The sequence below is a fragment of the Brachyhypopomus gauderio genome, chromosome 5, assembly GCF_052324685.1.
Source record: "Brachyhypopomus gauderio isolate BG-103 chromosome 5, BGAUD_0.2, whole genome shotgun sequence".
NCBI lineage: Eukaryota > Metazoa > Chordata > Actinopteri > Gymnotiformes > Hypopomidae > Brachyhypopomus > Brachyhypopomus gauderio.
Genome location: NC_135215.1, coordinates 4,210,003 through 4,234,380, shown reverse-complemented (window position 1 = coordinate 4,234,380; position 24,378 = coordinate 4,210,003). Strand labels below are relative to the sequence as shown.

Here is a 24,378-nt window from a genome sequence, read left to right as displayed (position 1 = left end):
GCAAGTGACTCACCTGTTCTTGTCAAGTCTTCACGTTTCAGCTAACGCGGATCATCTTGTTCATTTCTTGGCTTCAACACATGGATAGTGAGATTCCAAGATTCCACTCTTTCACCGTTTCACGTTTTATCATCTGTTTGTACTGAGGGTGTTCACGTGAGTTAGTATGGCTTTAACCTGTTATGTAGTTCTCAGAGCATGAACAGTGTGATGGATGAGCTCAAAAGGCTCAGGAGAAGACGTCAGACATCCTTCATCCTGTGTGTGTGTGGGGGGGGGGGGGGGAGATATTATGGAGAGGAAGGAAGAACTTTTGCCATTTTTATTCTGAAAGATAGGAGGAAATGGATGAGGAAAAAATGACATCCTCTCTCAGATCTAAGAAAAACGCCCCTGCCTCTTGCACAGAGCTCTGCTACTGATGTCTGTTCAGCCCTGCGTCTTGGTACTGGAGAGATAAGTTGGGCTGCACTCTGAACTGGTGGGGTGAGATGATCAGGTGAGGAAGGATGTTCGAACAGGCGTCCATTTGTTTCGTATGTGCCAGTGAGTCTTCCTGTAACCCCAGGACACGGTACAAGGTCGTGGGATTCATATGCTTCAAGCATGTAATGACCCTGATGGGGGCCAGAATGTCTAGCCGTAACCCCTCGATACAGGCCCGTGTGGGTCGGCTGTACACCTGTTTGCAGGAAGGGAATCACCCAGATGCAGAGTGGCTTCGGAAGGGGACGCAATCTCCACGCTCATCTCTGGTGACACTGCAGCCCCCGGCCGCAAAGCAGGCAGACAGGCCGAGATCAGTGACCCATCGGGCAGCCGCTACAAAGCACTATTCCCAATCAGACGTTAGATGTGGAAAATGCACTCGCGCCGCTCGCCAAAAGATCTTTATCATCGCAACAGTTCAGGCGCCCCGCGAGTTACCGAAGCCACTCTCCCCTGCCACAAAGAGCTGGAAACAATAAAACATTTGGACGAATTTTGTCCTAAGTGATCATCCCTCCACTGATCGCTCCTACTGGGCCCTTTTAGGTCGTATTATTTCTTCCACGCTACCAAGGCCTTAAATAGAGATTGAGTGCTTGGACTGCACGTGTAATTTTAAACTCGGACATCAGAAAGCTGTGCACATCCAGAATCCCGTGCGTCAGGAAGTGAGATGGAGGAGCGGAGTGTGTGTGAACGATGGTGCGGGGTGCGGAGTGGGTCAGGAAGTGAGATGGAGGAGCGGAGTGTGTGTGAACGATGGTGCGGGGTGCGGAGTGGGTCAGGACACACTCCTCATTGTCTGTTCCTGTCCTCCCACAAGGAGAGACAGAACTTCCTGAGGATCCAGAGAGGGATATTGAGGTTAAATATTTACTCAAGAGGCTGGGAAGTGGCTGTAGAGGAGTGTGTGTGTGTGTGTGTGTGTGTGTGTGTGTGTGTGTGTGTGTGGTGTGTGTGTGTACATCTGAGTGTGAGTGGAGGAGGTTGGATCCTATTTTTACACTACCAACCTCAGACACTGTTTATCAAGTGGCAAAGACCCCTGCACACTGTTAGTGTCAGTATCACCGCCTCTGAGGAAGAGACTCCCAGTGCGTGAGGGCGAATCTTTTGAGCGCCCTCTACTCTCCACTCTGTTTACAGAAGCACACTTGCAGCACCAGGTGACGTCAAATAAACCTTCCAACCCAAATCGGCACAATTTCCTTACCGAATTCTTGACCTTTGTCCTGCAGTTCTCCAGTTGGACTGTTTAATGGCGATGAACATGGCTGCCGTGCTCTTTACACTGAGGTAAAGCTGATCACTCGGGCCTCTCTGCTCCGCGACGCACGGCGGGTCCACTGGGCCACCCGGCTGGGTGTGCTTTACGTCTGGCGGGTGTGCAGGATCGCCCCACACCGGCAGCAGCTGCGCACGGACGCGCCAAGGAGGAAGCACGTTTTATTTGCTCAGCAGAGAGGACGGACATCCTTTAGAGCGGAAGACACAGGAAACAGCAGATTATGTCCATGTGCGGCTCACCTCACAGAGAGAGAAAGAGAGAGGGGAGAAGAGAGAGAGGGAGGGAGAGAGAGAGAGAGAGAGAGAGAGAGAGAGAGAGAGAGAGAGAGAGAGAGAAAGAGAGGGAGTGCATAGTTTCCGTGCTTATGTAGACATACATTTACTACCATAGGAAATCCTGGAGTAAAACAGTGTATTTAATGGGGGTTGGGTCTCCTATACTACTGTAAATACTGTTGTGTTTAATCAAAATAGCATGGCTTCAGTACACATTTCACATAATATTCACATAATATTGACTAGTTAGATTTCTATCAATTCATTTTTGATGATTCATTTTTTACATTTTGCATTTCTGTGATTCGAAGGGTCCTTTGATGGGTGGAGTCTCTCCCAGTGTTGGGGTGTGGATGGGTGGAGCACTCCAGTAGTGCTGGGCAGCAGGGCCTCTTGAGGGGTGAGGTTCTGGGGTCAAGCTGAGGACCGTGGAGTGGAGCTACTATGAGCAGGAGTTTCGGAAGCTCCTTTAGATCCCACTCTGCTAGGAAATGTGGGGAGATTTACGGAGATGCATTTCAGGGAGTAGCGTTTTGTAATGCGATACAGCTGAGTCAGGCCTCAAATACCCAACACTTTTGACGAGCCTTAACAGGCCCTCCTGGAGCACAATGTGTGAAGGCCGTTTAAAAAAACACAACTAAAAAGGTGCTTCCTAACTAAGCAGTATGTTCACGTGGGTTTCTAACTCTCAGCCTCTGAAACCATCAGCACACGTGTACCACAAGTCTGTCTGCCTTCTGAGCCCCATTAGATTTTTTTTTTTGTAAATGAAGTTTGTAGATGACACCTCTCTCATAGATGTAAACACAAACAGTGATGAAAGCAAGTGGCCAATTATGTGGATGATCAGATAACACACGTGTCTCAAACTATCAGAACCTCCAGACCACTAAAACCATCCATGTCTTGAGAACTTCCATGCCTTGCAGAGCTTCAGCAGTCCTGAGCAGTGACACGTCAATGCTTGTTTCAGAAGCTCCCCTAGAAAAAAAGACCTTAAAAATGTACAGCAGCAGTATTGGGAAAGTTAAGACCTGTTCCCCTTAATCAGACAGTAGCTTTTGCCTAATTAGACAGTGACATAGTGATGATCATTCACTCGTAAGGTTGTTCCTCTGTCTAATGTGTGGCACGCTGCATCTGTGCTTGCCTTCACGAGCCATTGTTAGTGGCTGGAGCTGAAGAGAAACCTTGGGTATGTTCTGAGAATGCTCAGAACCAGAGGCCATTTTCCTAGAAAAGAGGAAAGGGGTAGAAAGGTTACCTCAAAACGGAACAGAGTCTCTGAGCAGATGGCAAGCCTGCCTTACTTCTGTCTCACTCCTGTCTCACTTCTGTCTCACTCCTGTCTCACTTCTGCCTCACTCCTCCTTTCCTGTGCCATTCACCACCCTCCACTCCCTCTGCCACCCCCTCCCTTTCCATGGGTTGCTGAGAGAGGAATTAGTGAGCAGCTCTATGATGGGTGGTGTTGCTCATGTGGTACTCCATATGGGGGGGGGTGAATGCGTATGGGTGGGAAAGGGGTCGTCAAGAGTTTGAGTGAATGACGGATCTCGTCATTGTGTAGGGAGGTGTGGAGCTTTGAAGTGTGGCCTGCTCTCCCATTCAGAGGGGCCAGCGCAGGGCAAAGGTCAGAGGCTCAAGGGAGGGAGGGGGCTCAGTCTCCCCAGCGAGGGAGCCGTAGAGAGGGAGGTTGGGATGTTTCTGAAATGGAATGTGGGGAGGAAGAAGTGGAAAACAGCAGAAGGAGGGGTGGGTAGAATGGTATAGGAGCGAGTGGAGCGCTAAACTTTGCCCATCCCTGTACCTACTCTAGAGAGGGAGGAGCAGACCTGGAACTGGACGTTCCTTTTGGTCACCACCGCGACGTCCTCATGAAAGGTGGCCTTGTTTTCCAGACATGTGTCATTAGTACATAAACCTCCATTTGGAAGATTTTTCAGAAACATATTAGTCATTGTCTCTTAGTACATACAGTAGCCACGGGAAGGTGAGGAGTGGAATGCCGAACTGACTGGTTCTTGCTGTGCCATGTTAAGTCTTGGTACATTTGGCATTGATACATTATTTGGACATTTGTTGGGAGTTACATTTATTCATAACAGGATGTCTCAGAAAATATCATTTGCTTTACATTACCATTTGAAATGATAACATTCACATTCTACAGGTCACAGCTCCTCTTATTTGTTAGAACTGCTTATTAAGGGTTTAAACAGGCTAATTACCTAATTATTAACACTTTAATAAAAATGTTTTGATAGTTCCATGAACTGTTTGTATGGGTTATTTCAGTGTGAGGTGGTAACAATAATGATGTATAATGTATATTTCATATATTGGATGTAACAAATTTGTATGTAAATACTATACTGAAAAAAATAAAGCATTGACTCAATATAATAAAATTGAATTAATCAATCACACAAATTTTTTTCATTGACTCAATCCAAAAAACTTAATTCATGACTAAATGAATTTAGTTTTTTTAATTGATTCAATGAAAAAAAAATCGTATGATTGATTAATTCAATTTTATTACATTGATCCAATGCTTTATTTTTTTCAGTGTACACACATTTGGTCCTTGAACAATTTAATTAATATTAAATTAATATTTCTGACTGGATTAGCCTTGTATATTTTTCTAGCCAGTGCATCACTAGAAATATGCAAGATAAGCAATCATTTGCTAAATAAAATAATAGTGCAAGGTCACATAAATGAAATCTAAGTGAGCAAAATCACACAAGACAAAACCAACCAGCAATCGTTGATCTACAATGCACGTGAAGTTCCTGAAAAGTGTGTGGACCAACAAAGACTGAACATTAACAACTAGTTATCTATGAAAAGGACTCATAAAAGACTTCTCAGACAACAAGATTCACAAGCACCCATTTTATTGTGCTGAATAAGGCGGTAAATATCTATAAAGGGATTTTTAAAAGTCTTAACAGGCAAGCCATTTGAAGTGTAATCATAGACAGCAATACTAGGTGAAATACAGAAAGCCATAAATGTTAGAAAACATTTGAAGTTATATATTAGGTGGAGGAGGCCACAGAAGCACTCAAAAGTGCCTTTTTCCAACCTCCTCTCCCCACAGCTAATAAAACTACATAACATTGCATAATGAGAAGAAAAATGCTTTAAAACTAGTCAAATGTCCAGTCCAACTGTGTCTGAGAGGCAGAGAGGAACAGTCTTATAAAATGTATCCCCCACAAAAATAAACCATTTATACGCACAAAAATAAACTATATATATAGTGCTGCTTGAAAGTTTGTGACCTCCTTGAGTAGCTGTTGTAGCATGATTCTCTTACTTTATCACCAGTTTTATACACGAAATGTCAGGTGTATGTTCATCAATTCCATTTACTGTTCTGAAGGAAATGTGTAGATGAACTACATCTGTATTGGTAAAGTCAATTAGGTAATTAGGCAATTAGGTAGACTCAAGTGACGCATATGTAAGTAATCAATTAAGCAGACCAATCAAATGAGACACACTTGGCAAAAGATTTGAGACACAGTGGTTAAAAAAAGAGGAGAAACCAACCAAACCACACCAAGTGGTAAAGCACACAGATCAACAATGCCAAGAGGAAAGGAGACAAACCATTTACAAATGGAGGGCACTCAGTATCACCACGACTCTGCGCTGAAGTGGACAGCCATCAAAACTTACACCAAGAAGCACCAGAAGAACAATAAACACCAACCAACACGCCACCTCCAGAGAGCTGCAGACCTCTCTGGCAGCATCTGGGATAAATGTACATGTGTCTACAATCAGGGGAAAAATCAATAGACATGGCATTCATGGGAGAGTTGCTAGAAGGAAGCCTCTGCTCTCAAGAAAGAACAAAGTTGTCCCTTTAAACTTTGCCAGAGCACTTGGACAAACCAGAGGCTCTCTGGAAGGCCATTCTCTGGAAAGATGAGTCCCAAATTGAATTATTTGGCCACAATCACAGGCGACATGTTTGGAGAAAAGCCATCACTGCATATAAAGAGAAGAACCTCCTCCCAGCAATGAAGCATGGTGAAGGTCTGGGCCTGCTTTTCTGCCTCCGGACCTGGACGACCCCATATTATCTAGGGAATCATCAATTCCCAGGCCTATTCACCAGAATCTCTTGCTATCAGGGAGTTGAAGCTGTGATGGATATGGATTATGCAACAAGACAGTGAGAATCCCATAGAAATGCAGTGTCAAGATCTGAAGCAGGCGGTACACACCAGATGTCCCTTCAACCTCTCTCAGCTGGCAAAGTTCTGCAAGGAGGAGTGGGCAAAAATCTCAAAAAACAGATGTGAGACACTCGTTTGTGGTTACAGAAGACGTTCGGTTGAAGCAGTGGCTGCAAAAGGAGGTGCCACAAGCCACTAACTAAGAGTTCACATACTTTTGCACTGGGCAGATTTACAGTTTTTTGAGAGGGAAATTACTTTTGTTGAATAAATAATGAAAATGTATATTTTTTCTGTGTCCCTTATTGGGAAGGTCTGCTTTACAAATTGAGATTTGGATGTTCATTTCTTGACTATGTTTGAGTGGTTCACAAACTTTCAAGCAGCATTGTTCGTATCTATGTATGTATGTATATATATATATATATATATATATATATATATATATATATATATATATATATATATATATATATATATATATGATGTTCTCCCTGGACTCAGCCACCTGAATTTAAGCAGATATTAAGTGAATAATGAGGTAAAAAGAGGCCCTCTTAGAGGTAGTAATGTGTATTCGATTGTACTAGAACATGTTATCATGAAGATACAGAGTGAACTTCATTAAGACACCCACAGCTGAAAGCATGAACACTGGCTCCTTTGGATATCCATTCAAACCAACAAATGAAGTCAATAAAGTCCTTGAACATTTAAGATAACAAGAACATTTCTTCAGCAACACACAAAATCAAGACGTGCATTACAGTGAATTGCCCTTTAAAAGTTATATTTCTTTTCTAAAGGAGTGACCATACTTCCTGTAATCAGATGTTCATCAGGATTACTTGAAGTCAAAACAAACTAAATACACACCACCTGAGCAAACATCCAATACATTATGTGGTGTTTACAAGCAAAAAAATGTTTTAAGGGTCATACAACATAAAACATGCAAATGCAAACAAGTCATAAACTGTTTCCATGTTTCAGTTGCACCTGCACCACTGTGATGCCCTGTAGGATCGTTTACGGTGAACATGGGTGACCAGAATGGTGCTCCAGTCCACTCAATGGCAAATAAATGCATCAGAAGTGAAAGAGAAAGTAAAAGTCATGAATCCTCTTCCACAGCCATAGCAGTCTATGACTGATTATCTCAAAATCAGCTGCTGTGTGGAACTCGCAAAGAGTCCAAATGGCATGAAGCCCAAAGCACTTTTGAGAGAACCATTTTTTGAAAGCCATTTGAGATAATGTAGAAAATAAAACAGTATGAAGACCATGGAACAGCCGTATGGTGTGAATATACTTATACAGTGAAAAGACATTGGTGAGAGTTGACCAAAGTTAAAAAATAATCATTCTGTGTTGTTTTAGGTTAGTTTGCCAGTAGCAATTAAACTAATGTACATAACGTTTCCTTTCGGCCAATCACTATCAGTGCGTTGTCTTGTTCATAAGGTTTGTCTAGCTACCATACACAATACATTATTAGTACATTATTTTGTTCATATGAACTAAGTGAACATCGATTCAACATGAAGTATGCTCCCTGCTCTAGCTCCGGCTGTGCAGTGTATGTTAGTGTAGACGGCAGTTGGCTTTTTTAATTTAGAACCAACTCCACCCATCCTAAATAAAACTGCCATAAAAGAAACTAAAATGGTCCAAGTTCAGTGGCAAAGTGCAATGTCTCCCAACACCGTGAAAGAGCCCCACGCTAAATTACATTCGGATAAACGTCTGCTGCTGCCCTGCAAACCTGAAGAGCATTTCAGGAACTCGCTCTTTAATGACGGGCAGCTTCCCACAGAGATGTGCGATGTTGATCAGCTGTAAGATTCACAAATGAAACTCCTGAATGTTTAAAGCGGTTTAGTCCTCTGTGCCCAATGTACTGGTGCTTTTTAAAACACACGCCAACAAAGTATTGAACGTGTGAATGGTTATAAGACACCAAAAGGTAACATTTCAATACCAGCTCTCACATAGCTAATCCGTTTTTTCTCTTTTTTTTGCCACCACAGATGCTAAATCTACTGATGCAGTGTGGCTAATTCTGAGTTCCGCTGCATACTAAACTGTAGTTTGTATCCAATTATGTAGCATTACAGTGTTTGAGAATTGTAGTATTACAGTGTTTGAGAAAAGGTTCAATGTTGGTTTGCATCTTCCACCCAACAGGGAGCCATTCCAGGCTACTGTGAATGTGTAAATTCTAGAAGCCATGTCCACAGTTCCACTTGCTTTCTGTGAGGCTCTACCTCAAGCCCCATTGAGAATATCAGTTAACTTTCCAAAGGTTTTCATGGTGATAGGTTGAAAATGGTGTAATATTTCACTAAGAACCATTACATATACACCTGTTTGAACCATATTACAAGAACAGAAAATCACATTTGTGTAAAAGACACAAAACTCACTAATCAAGTATATCTCAGTATCTACTAATTTTTCAACAAAAAAGAAAACAAAAACAAACAAACAAAAAAAACATGTTCATATATGCAATATACAAAACCCGAACATATATATTTTTTTAAACCTGAAAAAGTTTCAAGTTTTTTTTGTAGGCTGTCTTCTCCCCCAGGTGAATTAAAATGAACTTGAATCAAATTTAACATTTGTAAAGCACATTTGTGCAGTCCTCATGTTTTTCAGCATAAATCATTTGAAATCATACTGAAACAGACCAGGCAAAATCATTCATTTTTCAAGACTGGAGGTAGGTATTTGTCAATTGATTATTAGTCCATTTTGATCTCATTTTGAGGTACATATCTGAATAGTACATAGCTCAGAATAAAACTAGTCTAAAAAGAAAGAAAGAAAGAACAAAAAGAGCAGAAAGAAAAACTGTTTGCAATAATACCATCTAGTGTCATACAAGCACTTGATCCTTAGAAACCGTTGAGTAAATCAGTACAAAACATATATTCAAGTTAACAATGTAAATCAATGTCCCAGTCGCAGAGAGAGAGAGAGAGAGAGAGAGAGAGAGAGAGAGAGAGAAGTGTCTTGTTACAATGTCAGATAAATGGTAATGTTAAAATAAGGAAACAAACAATATCAAAACAGTACTCATTCCTTTAGCTGCTTGTTGAGTTCAGCACAAAACACAAATAGACCTGGGTTCTCAGACATCACCCTCCTGACTCCCACAGAGATTCGTGCCTTTTGCATGACACCATTACAAATGGTCAAAGGCTATTACAAAGGTTCTTTTTTTACATTGGCACTCACTGCCGTCCCCTGCTTGTGTAACGAGTACTTTATAGCAGCGTGGGTCTCACGAGCTAGTTTGCTGGGTGAAGAAATCAGAGGTAGCTTTGAAATGGTGTGGGGGGGATTGCATGGGTGACAGTGCTGATGCTCAGGGCTGGCAGAGTGCCGTCAACGGGCTCGCAATCCCAAGGTCATCTCCAAGGTCATGCCCTCACTGTGGTTCAGGTATCTCGTGTGTCTTGAGGTATCATGTGGTTTTGTTCCTGGAGTTGCTGCTTCTTGAGGTTTAGTTCTTGAGTTGAGTATTCTTCCCTTTCATTGAAATGGTTGGAAATGACATCTTAAAGCTATGTTTAAAACAAACAAACAAACAAACAAACAAACAAACAAAGGCAGAAAAGACAAAAGAAAACAGAAAAAAACTGACAATAAAAACCCCACAAATGAATGAATATGTACATGTAAGATGGTTAAGAAGATGTCAGGGTTATGTAAAATATGTACAGTAGATTGCGGCATATTGGGTTTGTAGTACTGCTGGGTAATTCTGTCTCGGAGCAATTACAATTTACAATTCATACACATCACCACCAAGGATGGGAAAGTTCTACAGATACAATACCAATACTAAAACCTGGTATTCCATCCCGCAACGCTCATAAGAGGCCATTTTACATGGAATTGACTATAATAGAACAAACCTTGGGTACATAGGACAAATAGATTAAAGCTCTTTTTACTTTTTGGTGAATATGCCTGTGCATATGCAATAAATGCTTTTGACTGTCAGAATTATTCTGTAGATTATTTCATTGTAACTCTCCAGGATTATTGTGTCAATGTTGTAAACCTCATACTGTCAGTATTCGGCAGTGTTGTTTTTTCTTTCTTTTAATTTGGGCCGGAAAATGGGGACATTATTAGAAATAAATGAAAGAGCTCATTTGTGATTTTAACATGTGTAAAAAAGGGGTCAGGAACCTTGTAAACAAGAAAAACGAAGAAAAACAGAACCTCTGAGAACTTTTTCCAAAATAGTCAAAGCAAAGTCTCACACTCTGATGTATTTGGAATCACAACTTGTTTAAAGTAAACAGCATTGCAGTACCTGCTGACTGTTACGTGACCTGCTATCTGTCTACAAACGCCCTTATCACCATTGCCTGGTTTTTGTTCATGTTTGAACCTCCACTCATAAAAAGGTTTTATGCTGAAGCGCAGCACATAAACCTCCCCCCTCCTACTGATTTTGTTTTCCCGTCCACTATAGCACAGCACCACAAAATTACATTAAGATGCTCAGACGTACTGCAGCATTTCTAATCTAATCTCTATCTATTGCATTTGTAGTGTATGGTCAATTACCACAGACCACAGTTTTATTACATCTCCCTGTCATTAGAACGGAGCAGGAAAGCCCCACTGACTTGAAACACTCTTAGCCATGAGTCTCAGGTTCTCAGTTGATCTCTCAGTTAACAATTGGCCTTAGATTTTTCCTTTTGAGTTTTACAAAATTATTGTATAGACTTATTGCATTGAACGTACTGTCTGTGGTAACTGCCCGGGTGTCAGAGAGAAGAATGGGACTGATAATCCTGAGGTATTGCTTTAGTCTCGTATGTTTAAAAAATATCAGCATAATCCATCTGGCTTTTAATATTGATGAATAGGTGTGAGAAAATATAATGGCAATACTGGCCTCCTCTACAAGTATATTTATGAAGACCCACATCAGGATTACAGAATCAGATTAGAACGTCAGTGTTTCAGTGTTATTTGACTTTTAGGAACGCTGGGATCTACAGGTTATATCTCTTCACAGCTAATTCTAGTGAGTGAACTCCTCTAATGAGTCTAGCTCGTTACCTTTGTGAACTGTTGAACATCGGAGACCCATATAAATCCCGGTGTTACAGGTTCCTGACCCTTGCAATAGGGCAATAGTGCTGAGAACAAAATCCCAGAATCCTCTGTTTCTCCTGTCTTTGGTGGGATGACATGAAATAAGGAAGGTTTCTGTGTGTGTTTGTGTGTGTGAATGTGCACTTCTGATGGGGCACTTGTGATGTTTTAGGCTCCACAACTAATAGAAAGAGCCGCATGGTCTAACTTTTTGAACGACAAAACCAGACAGTTTTGTTTTCTTTCTGCCAGTGTAGCCTGGAATAACAGTCAATGACAGTGTGTGTGTGTGTGTGTGTGTGTGTGTGTGTGTGTGTGTGTGTGTGTGTGTGTGTGTGTGTGGTAAGAGTGACAGCAGTAGCACATCCCATGTGGCTAACCCCTGCACCTCAGTGGTACAGCAGTCTGGAACGCCAAGGTGGACAAAAGCAATGTTACTCTGCCTGTCATCTGCGCAGTGTGTGTGGTTGGCCCCGCCCCTCTCCCCCACCCCAGGGCCATGCTCTGAGGTTTTGTGTGTGCTGATTAGAAAAAAAAGGAGGGGGGGGTGTTTGGGAGGGGGAAGAAAGAAAGAATCAAAGCAATCAAAAAAATGAAAAAAAAAAGCAGACAAAAATAAACAAAATAACCAAAACAAAATAAACAAATAAAAATGATAAACAAACCAAAAGTAGAAAGTCAACAACAAGTGGTCAAGGCAGTCTTTTCCCTCGGAAAGAGCTGACAGCTGGATGAGGTAGAGGTAAAATGCTGTGGTTGTTCAGTCCTCCTCCGGCGAGCCCTCTGCCTCCTCCTCTTCCTAAAAGACACAAAAACGGCTTCCTGTCAGTTACAACCATTTGAAACAGTGACCACAAGGGCTGGAGCGTTCCCAGTGGACTCTCCAGAGGCATCGCAGAAAAAGCAGGTAGATTTACTTTAGAAACCCCCAACAAATATTGTAACTCCACAACAAAATCTTCTAAAATAAGGGGAAAACTAAATAAAACAAGGAGCTTCAATTTGCTAACTGGAAAAACACTTCACACACACAGCTGATGAAGGACCTCTGAAGGACTGCTTTAGTGTCACATGCTTAGTCATATATATATATATATATATATATATATATATATATATATATATATATATATATATATATATATATATACATATGACTGGATGGCTGTGTGTATAAATATTACATATATATGAGAGAGAGAGAGAGAGAGAGAGAGAGAGAGAGAGAGAGAGAGAGAGAGAGAGAGAGATAGAGAGAGAGAGATTCATGAAAGTCCTTCTTTGGTGTCTTTACATTGAAGAAGCAGCCTGCTAGGCTTTTGTCTGCCTTACACTCCTCCACTGGTTTGGTTTCCTTTTTTTTCCCCCTGATATATTCAACATTCCCCAGCTGCTGCTGAGATGCCTACTATTGAAAAGGAGAAAGAGAGAGAGAGAAAAGGAGGGACAGAAAGAAGAAGAAGAAAGCAGGGAAAGGGGTGGGGGGGATGCTCTGGGCACTCTCAGAATGAAGTGGATTTCATTTTCCACATGGTTTCATTTTATTTGGGGAGGCCGACTGACACAATTTATAACGTGCTTCCTTTCCCGAGTCAGCGTGCGTCTCCCATTCACAGTGAGAGGCGTGGTGAACGGCTGTCTGCGTTAGAGGAGCCAACCCCCATTCATTAACACAACGCACACTCCAGCAGGGAGGTAGCAGCTAAATGCAGAGGAGAGGGGAGAGGTGGAGAGACAAAAAAAACACATCTTTAATCCTACTGGACGAGGCCACCCATGTGGTCCAATCCTGCCACCAATAGCAGCAGAGGGAAGAACTGGTGGGGGGGGGGGGGGGGGGGGGGGGGCAGAAATGTATTCTGTAGCCATAACAATGGCAGCAACAATACCCAAATGCATTGACTAACAAGCTACACCTTCAAACCGCAGCATGCCGCCAGACCTTTGGAGTCAATGGAACTAAGTGCTCTGTGGCTGGTTCATAGTGCTCCGTCCTCTTGGCCAATCAGATCAGAAGGCCAATCAGATTGGCCAATCAGATCAGAAGGCCAATCTGATCTGCTCCATCGTTTGAAGCCCCATCGCTGTCAGATTGGGCTACCTGAATGGTAAAATATTACTAGTAAAATAAAATAGGTCACTGGTCATTTCTTGCTCTTCCGCTGTGACTGAATGTATTTGTTTATGATTTTTAGCAGTTTTTAAGTTTTGCTTTCTTGAGGTCTAACACCATAAACATCTGATAAAATTTTGTAATATGCAGAGATGATATACATTCACCAGCCACTTTATTAGATACACCTGTCCAACTGCTCATTAACGCAAACGTCGAATCAGCCAATCACATGGCAGCAACACAATGCATTTAGGCATGTAGACATGGCCATGACGATCTGCTGCAGTTCTAACCGAGTATCAGAATGAGAAAGAAAGGTGATTTAAGTGACGTTGAACGTGGCATGTTTGTTGGTGCCAGGCGGGCTGGTCTGAGTATTTCAGAAACTGCTGATCTACTGTGATTTTCACGCACAACCATCTCTAGGGTTTACAGAGAACGGTCCAAAAAAGAGAAAATATCCATGCAGAGGCATGCAGAAGAGCATCTCTGAAAGCACAACACATCGAACCTTGAGGCAGATGAGCTACAGCAGCAGAAGACCACACCAGGTGCCATTCCTGTCAGCTAAGAACAGGAAACAGGCTACAATTCACACAGGCTCACCAAAATTGGACAAGAGAAGATTGGAAAAATGTTGCCTGGTCTGATGAGTCTCGATTTCTGCTACGAGATTCGGATGATAGGGTCAGAATTTGGCATCAACAACATGAAAGCATGGATCCATCCTGCGTTGTATCAATGGTTCAGGCTGGTGGTGGTGGGATGGTGTGGGGGATATTTTCCTGGCACACTTTGGGCTCATTAATCCATGAGTATCGTGTCAACGCCACAGACTATTGTGAGTATTATTGCTGACCATGTCCATCCCTTCATGACCACAGTGTACCCATCTTCTGATGGCTACTTCCAGCAGGATAACACACCATGTCATAAAGCGTGAATCATCTCGGACTGGTTTCTTGAACACAACAATGAGTTCACTGTACTTGAATGGCCTCCACAGTCACCAGATCTCAATCCAATAGAGCACCTTTGGGATGTGGTGGAACGAGAGATTCGCATCATGGATGTGCAGCTGACAAATCTGCAGCAACTGCATGATGCTATCATGTCAATATGGACCAGACCCTCTGAGGAATGTTTCCAGTACCTTGTTGGAATCTATGCCATGAAGGATTAAGTCAGTTCCAGCCCGGTACAAGCAAGGTGTACCTAATAAAGTGGCCGGTGTGTGTTTGTGTATATATAATTTTTTTTACAATTTAAAAGGAAAAGGGTGAAACAAGATATGGACAGAAGAGAGAGCGAGACAGACAGACAGACAGAGAGAAACATGAGCAGAGCTTCTCACTATAAACTAGCAAGCTGGATAATGCAGCTGTCGCACCAGAATAGCACATTATTGAGCTTCTAATCTACATTGATTGATTTATTTTACAATCATATAGCAGAGTGTAAAGCTGGTACTTTTTTTGAGCAAAAAGCAATAAAACCCCAAAACAGCATAGAATCCTTCACAAATGGCCAATGGACCTCTGACTGAAAATGGTATAGAACATATCTCGAACACGTTTTGACATTTTGGACCAATTGTCTGGTTGTCATGTGAAGAAAAAAAACCTTAATGAAAAATCTAAAAGCCAAAAGATCTGCCTTGGGTTACTGAGGTTAAGATCATAATTAGACTTAGGGATACGCATTCATTATTTATGTATACCAATATCAACGGAAAAACACAAAGGTAGTAATACAACACTGTGTGTGTGTGTGTGTGTGTGTGTGTGTGTGTGTGTGTGTGTGTGTGTGTGTGTGTGTGTGTGTGTGTGTGTGTGTGTGGTGTGCATGCATGCGTGCATGTGCATGTGTAAGAGAGAGTGTCTGCAACACTTTTACAGGCTCCTGGCGTTTGTGCAAGCCCCGTGTCCCATGTTCCCACACAGCGACAAATCAGACCAGTTATGCATTCCCACCACAAACTGGTCCGCACCAGCGAACAGAGTGAGAGTGAGAGAATTCCTTACCTATTCATTACTTTCCACAGAGACCTTTCCACACTAATGGAGATGGCCTCTGTTGGTACAGTCCGTGTCAGGATTTTTGATACATCTTAGCTGCGTGCTGAGCTATGTGCATTTCAGGCATGTGATTTTTCCACTTTGGCAAATGTCCACCAATAAACAAACATTATTACTACAAATGTCCACCAATAAACAAACATTATTTCCACAAATGTATCCTAGCAATGCTTCAATTGTCACGGCTCTCCATGACCGCATCGAAAGAGGCGCATTCGTGATTTCTTTAACGGCATTCTTAACAACGGCGTTCAGGCTGAACCGTGGACAGGAAGTGTGGAATGAAACCTATTGTGAATGTGCTGAAGGGATTTAGTCCAATAGGAAAAAGGGAGGGGGAGACTTAAAATTGCATATCCATCTGTGAGGGCATGTGAAGAAGACAAGATGGCAGAAAGCAGGAATTCGAAACGCTGTAAGATTTACCTTGCAGGTCTACCCTGCAGGTCTCTCATCAGACAAGAGTTATGGTTTCTCCTCAAAGATCTTTGAAACCTTGACAGCTCAAAGTGGAAGTGCCTCTCCTACGCATCTACTCTGATAAACACACCCATGCACACACACATACACACACACACAATTTCCTGATGGACTGTGTACACCTGGATTCTACATCACAGAAAAGTACACCCACCGCCTCCTTTTTGAAATATAGGCTGCTCACATGTCTGGGTGTCCGAACCAGGCCCACACAGGTCCACACGGGCCCCTGTGTTCTAGAAACAGTGCTGCTTCTGGCGGGCTGAAGCAGTAGGGCCCCTTGGATGTGGTCCACTATTAACCACCATGCTTTATTCTGCCATCACCTGGTGACCTCACAGCAGAGGACAGTGTGAACGGGCAGGACGGGCCTACATACCTGAGCGGGCTTTTCCTGGACCACCCTCTGGGGCTGTAAGACAGAGAGAACAAGAAAGCCAGTTAGGACCTTTGTGATTCCTACAACTGATGCCCACGCTTCCTCTCAGGCCACTTGGATGTTCTGGGGCACGACGAGTGCCCCAATCCCCCCCCCCCCCCCCCCCCCCCCCCCCCACTCCACACCGGAGCAGCCGCACGGATCCATACACGCCTCCCTCTGGGCCGCAGCTCTCGGGGCCCTCGATGGCCTTCCAGAGTGAGCCCCCGCACTGGAGACAGAGAACAGGGCCAGAACACAGCAGTGCTTTCCTATCCTGATGGGGGCGGGGAGGGGTGGGGGGGTAGTTGGGGGGTGAAGGTGGAGGGGGGGACAAACAAAGCCCAGATTGTGCCCTCCTAGCATTACATCACACCAGCTAAGCAACGCCACCCCCACAGGAAGTGATTCTAAAACCCCAGCCGGACAGCTGAGAAACCTTCTGCTCCTCTAAGAATCAGGCCAGGGAGGGGAAAAAAAAGAACCCCGACAGTCCCCTGTGTTTGCAACCAAAACCAGCCACTGAGAGGAGAACACACACACACACACACACACACACACACTCACACTCACACACACACACACACAATGCTGGATTGTTGGGAACAAGCTGGTGTTTTTCGGTGCCAGCTCCTGTTGGAATGCTAGCGGACTGTTAACACAGTAAATGTCAGCGCTGGACGGACCTGGGAGGAGAGCACATGTGCTGATAATGGGAGGAACGATGCACACATTCAGCAGTGGAGGCAAACCGCACGGCCTGGGGGCCACTAGAGGGCGACACCAAGTGGAGACGCCATACGGGCACCCCCGCAGGAACCTTTCACCAATCACCCACTACCATCCCCTACTCATCCTGACCCGTCTCTGACTCAACTCCCACTGGTCCCCATCCACGTAGGCTGCCAAGCACCTCTGCCATTGTGTCAGCTAAAGCCATGGATATAATCCAAGGCTAGCTGCCTATGAAGGCCTGTGGGTGAGCTAATAGTGCTGTTTTCACTATGGGCCCACGCCCTAGCCCCGTGTGACACCCCTTATTGTGGTTGAGGACATCATGGGGCATCTATGCAGCAGTGAGCACAATGACCTTCCCCAGATTTTTCAGGGTTACTTTATACAAAGTCATCTCAGACTTTTGTGGATTCACAGTTCACTGAAATTCGACCATGCCTGACTGTTTGCCCCCCCCTCGCTAAATTCTGAAAACTCTACAGGAACAGACACATTTGACTGGAGCAGCAGAATCCGAAAACTGGTCCGTGAAGGGGCCTGTTGAAACAGAATGGCTTGTATTCTAATGCTTTGGACCAGAAAAAAGGTAACAAAAAAGTCTTGCAAACACTTCATGTGTTTTATATTTTCACACCTCCAGGAGCTTATGATGGCAAAGCTACATGTGCGGGAGCCTGCTTCCCCCAGCTCTCTTCCCCATCACTGTGGAACGGAACCCAGGACAAACAGTATTTGAAACCGGAGCTCTGTAGGTAGAGAGGCCCCTTTCTCTGCCGCTCAGGACATTCCCTGCTTCTCCACTCAGATCACAGCTGCTCTCCCCCCCCTCCCTCCGAAGCACAAAGGGGCAAATCTCAACATTGTCTTTCACAGGACAGAGTCTCCGCTTTGAAGCTGCTCAGGGCTGACACTCCAAATCACTTCTGGGCCCTGTGTTAAGATGTGGGCTGGGGCGGGTCCCACCTACCCCGGGAGCCCCTCCGTGTCCCCCCCACCCCCCGCTCCGTGTGCGGGCAACACTAAAGGAGTCAGAGGTATGTTCCCCAGGGAAGCAGAAGATGGCCAGAAAGGACCCCAGAGGCGACCAGCCCACCACTGCTGAAACCCAACCCCCGAGCTGGAATGCACCCGATCTCCTCCCTCCCCCTCAGCAAACACCCACTAAACCCCTACCCAGGCCGACTTCCGCCCATTATAACGCCGGGCAAATCAATCCCGCTCTGGAGCCACTCTGTAGTATGTGCGCTTGTCTCGAGGGTGTGAGGCGTCCGTCCAGCTAAGCTACACCACGTATCCCGCCACTTTAGTACTGGTGAGTGACACCGTTGATAGAACAGGTTGGGATATTTCCATCCTATCAGATGACACCTGAAAAAAAAAAAAGCTTTCTCACAGGCTGTTTCAGCCAAGGTACGCTAACCAACCAGAGATGATTTTACACGTCTTAATTATACATTTCTGCTAATTCTTTTGATCATGACAAATGAGGAGCCCTAACTCTGCTCCGTAATGAGGCACAGCCTCGGTTTAGAAATCGAAAACAACAGAGGCGTCCCGTCACGCGCTGGCCGGTGAATGCTCCGCGGTGTTACTGTAACACATTCTCCCTTTCACAGCTACACAGCCACACTGATAATGGGACTTGCCGATTAACCAGAGGAAACCATGGTCACTGATCAAAGAGGGAGCAGCGGCTGGAAGATAAAAGCTAATTATCTTGTGAGAAAATGCAGTCCTATCGTTAAACGGGCTTAATCTGTGTTAGCTCTTAATGTGAGTGGTGGCCTTTAGTTACCCTGTGGAAGGATGCACAGAACTGGGCTACGCAGGTTCAATCATGTCTCTCTGGGACACTATCAGCAAACAGCTGTAATGTTCGACTTGAGCTCCTGCTATCAGTGATTTAAAAACTGTGCAGAGAAAAACAAAAGACCCACTGAAAAACATTAACTTAATTTGCACTGTAAAGTGATATTTATTTTTATTTTCTGATATTTTTTATGTCTTCATGGATTACTACAACAGGAACACACACAAAAAGAAACAACTGACACACAAAAATATGTTTTGGCTTAAATGCTTGTGTCTGTAAGTGTACAAAACTCCCTGAAAGCCAGCAATAGCCATTAAAGTTTAATGCCAACCTGAAAACACTGCAGATACACAAACATTACTGCATGTTACATGAAAAGTCAGGTTTCTACACAGAATAATGTCATAGATCAGAAGTAGCCAAAGAACAACTGGAAACAAATATATTGTGCTGCACTGAATGCTGAATATAGCAACAAAGTTGACCTAGGCGGATGACCTTTGGTTTTCATCCATGTGTCGCATGACATGCACATGTTGCTTACTGAATAGAAAAATTCAAAACAAATAACAAAACCATACAACCAGCAGTGGGATCACCGCTAGCACCATAGACTGAATGCAAGCAAATGGACTTTGTGTAGGATCCCCCACACACGTAATGTCGGGACCATACTACACATCAATGTCATACTACACATCACAGTGACCGAAATCCCACCCGGAGATGTGCGGGAGGATATGACACCAGCTTTTTGCAACACCTGAGGCGACATCACAGCCTCTTCCTCAGAGCCAATCGGCTTGTCACAACCTGTTGCCCAGGAAACAAGTGCTACAGTGAATGATTCCCAACCCAGTGGGTTCTGCATGCCTTGCAGCAATTGCCTGGAGGAACACACACACATATGACCTCACACACACACACACACACACACATGACCTCGCACACACACACACACAAATACACACACACATTGCAACCTGGGGGGAAGTGGAGTTTAGGAAACAGGAAATGAAATGTGCCGGTGCTTGTTCGGCGATGGAGCCTGTCACAACGTCGCCCGGCGAGTCCCGCGGGGCATCACGAGGATACGTCATCGGTACCGTATGAAACCGTGTCACGTTATCATGTGAAAACCTAAAATAAGGAAATCACAGGTAGCATCAGTGCTTCAAGAGCACTGACCAACCACATGTTCCACCAACTAGAGACCACGTAAAAAGCAACAAGTGGCGTCACACAAATGAAAACTGTTAGCTGACAGGTCCTCACTGCCCCTCGGTTACATCGGGAACTTCCCAGTATACACCAGCACCACATAATGGTGGTTTAATGGTGAAATGAGTTTCCTTGCAGATACAATTGGCCAACGGAGTGAAGAGCAGCAACATGTCAGGAAATGTTGGACTACTCTCTGCTCGCTAAACACCGACAGCTCGCCCTAAACTAGGCTGAACCGTCGGCTAAAGCGCGTGTGTGGAAGGTGTGAACGACGTCCGGGACACGAAGGACTGGGACACAAAGCTGAAGGTCCATATGGTGATATTAAAAAGGTCAGGAACGAACACACTGGGGTGAACATCTGTCTATTTTATTCTCATTTTCACCTAATTCATGTTACTAATGTGTTTTTTCATAAATAAATACATTAATGATGATTATTACTATAATTCTAGTATTGTGATACTGCATTATTATTTTTTTGCCATTTTGCTGTATGGACCTCTCCTTTCTCTTTCAACACTTTCTCCATAGTTCCCTGCCAGGACTTTGGGATTACTATACAATAAAAAATAACATGATAAGATCGGTGATATCCACATAGGTCTTGCCTGGACTGTAGACCCATCCTTTTCGTGTTCAGACAACATGGAGCAATTAGTGTGGTCTCCCCTCAGACCAACGCTGGCCCCCCACCCCTGACCCCACTTCCCCCAGGACCATTTGAGACAGGTGTCAACTCTTCCAGCTGCAAGTTGTGTGGGTGTCGCTCTGCTGGCAAAGAAAAGCAACACCTCTAGCTGACTCACAATCTAGCACCACGTCCTGGTCTACAGCGTCAGGGAAGGAGAACCAAGGACATCAGACTCCTGCTCCACCTGTGTCAGACACGTCCCCTCCATCTAAGAGGGAGCATGTCTCTGTGGTCCCTCTTCAATTTGGAAGAATTTATGAGTCACTACTGTTGAGAAATCTCTCAGCAGTCTCTCCCTCCATATATACGAATATGTGGCAACACATTCATTCGTTTCCTTCCTTTCTTCATCTTCTTCACGTTCTGGATAACGTTCTGGATTATTATTTCTTACTATCAGGCGGGACACGTGTAGATATACGGGGCGAGAGAGACACGGGGATGATGTAATAGGACAGCAGTCCCAAAACATGCACCTGCAAGTCTCAGCAGCTCCAGAGCAGAGCATGCTGGGACAGTGCAAAGCCTTGCTTCCAGCAGAGCACAGACTCTCGCATTCGCAACAGGGCACAACCTGCAAGGTCCTCTTTGCGTGCCATGTTTCATTTACTGAAAGCTGCCCACTGTGGGGAAATCCCCTAGTTCGAAGGTGCTGGCTGAAATTTTAATTTTTTTTTCTGTCTGCCCCTCTCTTTCCAACCTTTGTGTGGCGTCATGCACCACAGAATGCAGAAAGCACTCATTTTACAAACACAGTCTAATTCATTTTTTGGTTTACTGGTGCCTTTTTAAAACGATTCATTTTAAAGCCCTTCCGAGACCAAAGTGTTAGTAGTAGCAGGGAAATAAATCTCTAGGCAGGGTCGCGTTTGCTGGGATGGGTCGCAACCTTGCCCTTTGACCCCGATTCTGCGTTCGTGTAAAGGGCCCAGAGCCTGTTGGCCCAAAGCTCCCCTGAACCATTAAACGTGACCCAGGAAGATTCCTCATCCTTCAGCCGGGGCATCTCCACCTCACGGCCAACCAAGCAGAGCACGGTCTAGATTGCGAAATTACAACCCTAATTGTAAATACACCAAGGCTTCAATTCAGTGCTCAGCTTTGATGGTGGGTTTTGACATGAAGTGAATTCTGTTTGGTGTCATATTGGTTCAATTCTTGAATGCCCCATCGTGCTTGAACACAGTATGAATTTTGCACTTTTACAGAGCCATTTTTTTTGCAATGCTAAGGCCAACAGACCATTTTAACCCACAAGCCATTTTCATTTTACCTTGCAAAAACAAAAGAGAAGAAAATGTTTAAAACACGAGAACTCGCGTCCGCTTTCCGCGAACACATGCTTTGTGTTTGAGAGAAAGACACTCTCCAACATAGTCTCCTAGGGCTGCTGCCATGAATTCCACATAGACAGGAAAAATAAAAAACAGCTCGTCTGTGGGGTCTGATTTGATGAAGCAAAGCCTATCCAAGGACTCCCTCACTGAGGGCAGACCCCACAGACGAGCCGCCCTCCCCCGCCTCTGTGAACAGAGGCCCCATGCTCTGATAAACTGAAGGTGGAAGTGAAAAATAGAAGCCAGGCATCTCCAGGGCACGGGGCCACAGTGTCAGCTTGGTGATCTCTCCTGGAATGCCTCCACCAGTTCAGCCGATCCTGAAAAGATTTTACAGCCAGGATCCCCCACCCTCCACCCCCCCCCCCCCCCACCACCACCCTTGTCAACCCCCCCCCCCCCCTCCCAGTTCTCCTCACCTCGCCGTTTCCCAATCAGCCTCTCTCCCCTACCAAACAATTCTCTGAATGGCACCTATCAGAGCCAGGCTAACCCTACGATTAGGGGGAATTTGCCGAAGGGCTCTTTGTAAAGCAGAAAAATGTCTGCCAGAGAGAGGAATGTGGAAAATTCCTGGCAGGACAAGCAGCCGTTTGTTAGGAGTTTTTTCTCTTTCTCTTTTTTTGGAGGGGGGGGGGGGGGTTGCAGGGGTGTTGTAGAAGGAAAGAAAGGCGCAGACAAATTGGATCGGCTCCGTTTAGGAGCCTCTGCTGTTTGAAGTGAAATCAGTTCCCAGAGTTTCTCAAAGGAGAGAGGAAGAGAAGGGAGAGAGGGGTCGCAGGCAACACTGTCATTCACATTTGAGCTCCGCTTCACACAACTTTCTAGTTTGAGTTGTTCTTGTTCTGAGGATCTACAACATATGCTATGGGAACTATGTCAATACTTTAGTAGGTCTTCTGGGATGACATAGAGACTCAAAAACGTACATTTATAGTTATCAGATTTTTTGTTCCGTTTTGCTGTAGTAAATGTCCTAACATTGATAATAAAACCAAAGTTCATAGTCCCCCCCCCCCCCCTCTCTCTTTCTTTCTCTCTCTCTCTCTCTCTCTCTCTCTCTCTCCTCTCTCTCTCTCTCTCAAAGACTTTAACCACAAAATCCTTATTGTTATTGATAGCTGCTTAAGTTATTCATAGGCATTTAATGCACACATACCATACAAAAGATGTATTTCTTGGAACTGCACTTGTGGTTTTGTTCAGGCCTAAGACCCCCCATACACACCCCCCACCCTCTCCCCACCTCCCTCCACCCTCCCTCCACCCCCACCAGTAAACTGAACGATGCAGATGTTGTAGATTAACCTGTACTGCCAGGAACTTCCTATGTCCTAAAACCCACAAAAAACATGAACATTATTTATCCTCAGAATGTAAAGAACTGCATAAATGTGGACCAGAAAAGGTCTGACAGTAAGACAGGTGAACGGTGGACAGAGTTCCTGTGCAATCGTGTCCTCTGCTGCGCACGGTGTGGTCCTGAACACATGGAGAAGAAACACACACAGACAGACCCGTCGGGCCAGGGAGGCCACGCCCCCCAGAGTGCAGAGCGGTGATCACAGCGCACGATTCTCGATTCCTGAGTGTTTACCTCACCCTTTCCTCCAGCACACTCCCATCGTCCCGCTCCTGTCCGTGGCCCCCTCGTGTCCTTTTCGTTTGTCTGATTACTCCACACTCGGGTCTCTGAACGTGCAGAGATCTGACCGACTCGGACCCCATCGCTCCGAGCATTAATCACGCTAGTCAGCTGTGGCCAATCGGTGGCACTGGTGCAAGCGTGTCACAGGAGGCCTCTGGGAGGGCCTCTCCCGCTTCCAATGTCCCCCACAAGAGCGCACGCAATTGGACACAGAACTCAAACACATATTTCGACAAATCTACACAGACCTCGTTCCAAAAATATAGATGAAAAAAAAATAATAATAAAAAAAGAAAATCTAAAACAAAAGACTCTCTTGGCATCCAATGACGTTAAACATTACATCTGCTGTTCTTCTAGATTTATGTAAGTTGTTCCAATGTATGTTTGCACGGAAACGCCGCGGACTTGTCCAGCCTCTCGCTGAAAGCCACCAGTGAAGGAA

The 24,378-nt window shown here is 44.5% G+C and overlaps 1 protein-coding gene across 2 annotated transcripts in view; it reads right to left on the bottom strand.

The window, feature by feature from the left end:
- Positions 1-4,963: 4,963 nt before the first annotated feature.
- hmga2 (high mobility group AT-hook 2) overlaps positions 4,964-24,378 on the bottom strand; it is a 44,330-nt gene continuing 24,915 nt past the window's right edge. The window contains exons 4-5 of one of the 2 annotated variants that reach the window (XM_077005028.1): positions 16,444-16,476; positions 4,964-12,189 (exon numbers count right to left, since the gene is read on the bottom strand). In XM_077005028.1, the coding sequence (XP_076861143.1) occupies positions 12,151-12,189; positions 16,444-16,476 (72 nt within the window). In that variant the 3' untranslated portion in view covers positions 4,964-12,150. The remainder of the gene's footprint in view (positions 12,190-16,443; positions 16,477-24,378) is intronic. The other variant, XM_077005029.1, reaches the window with a different exon arrangement.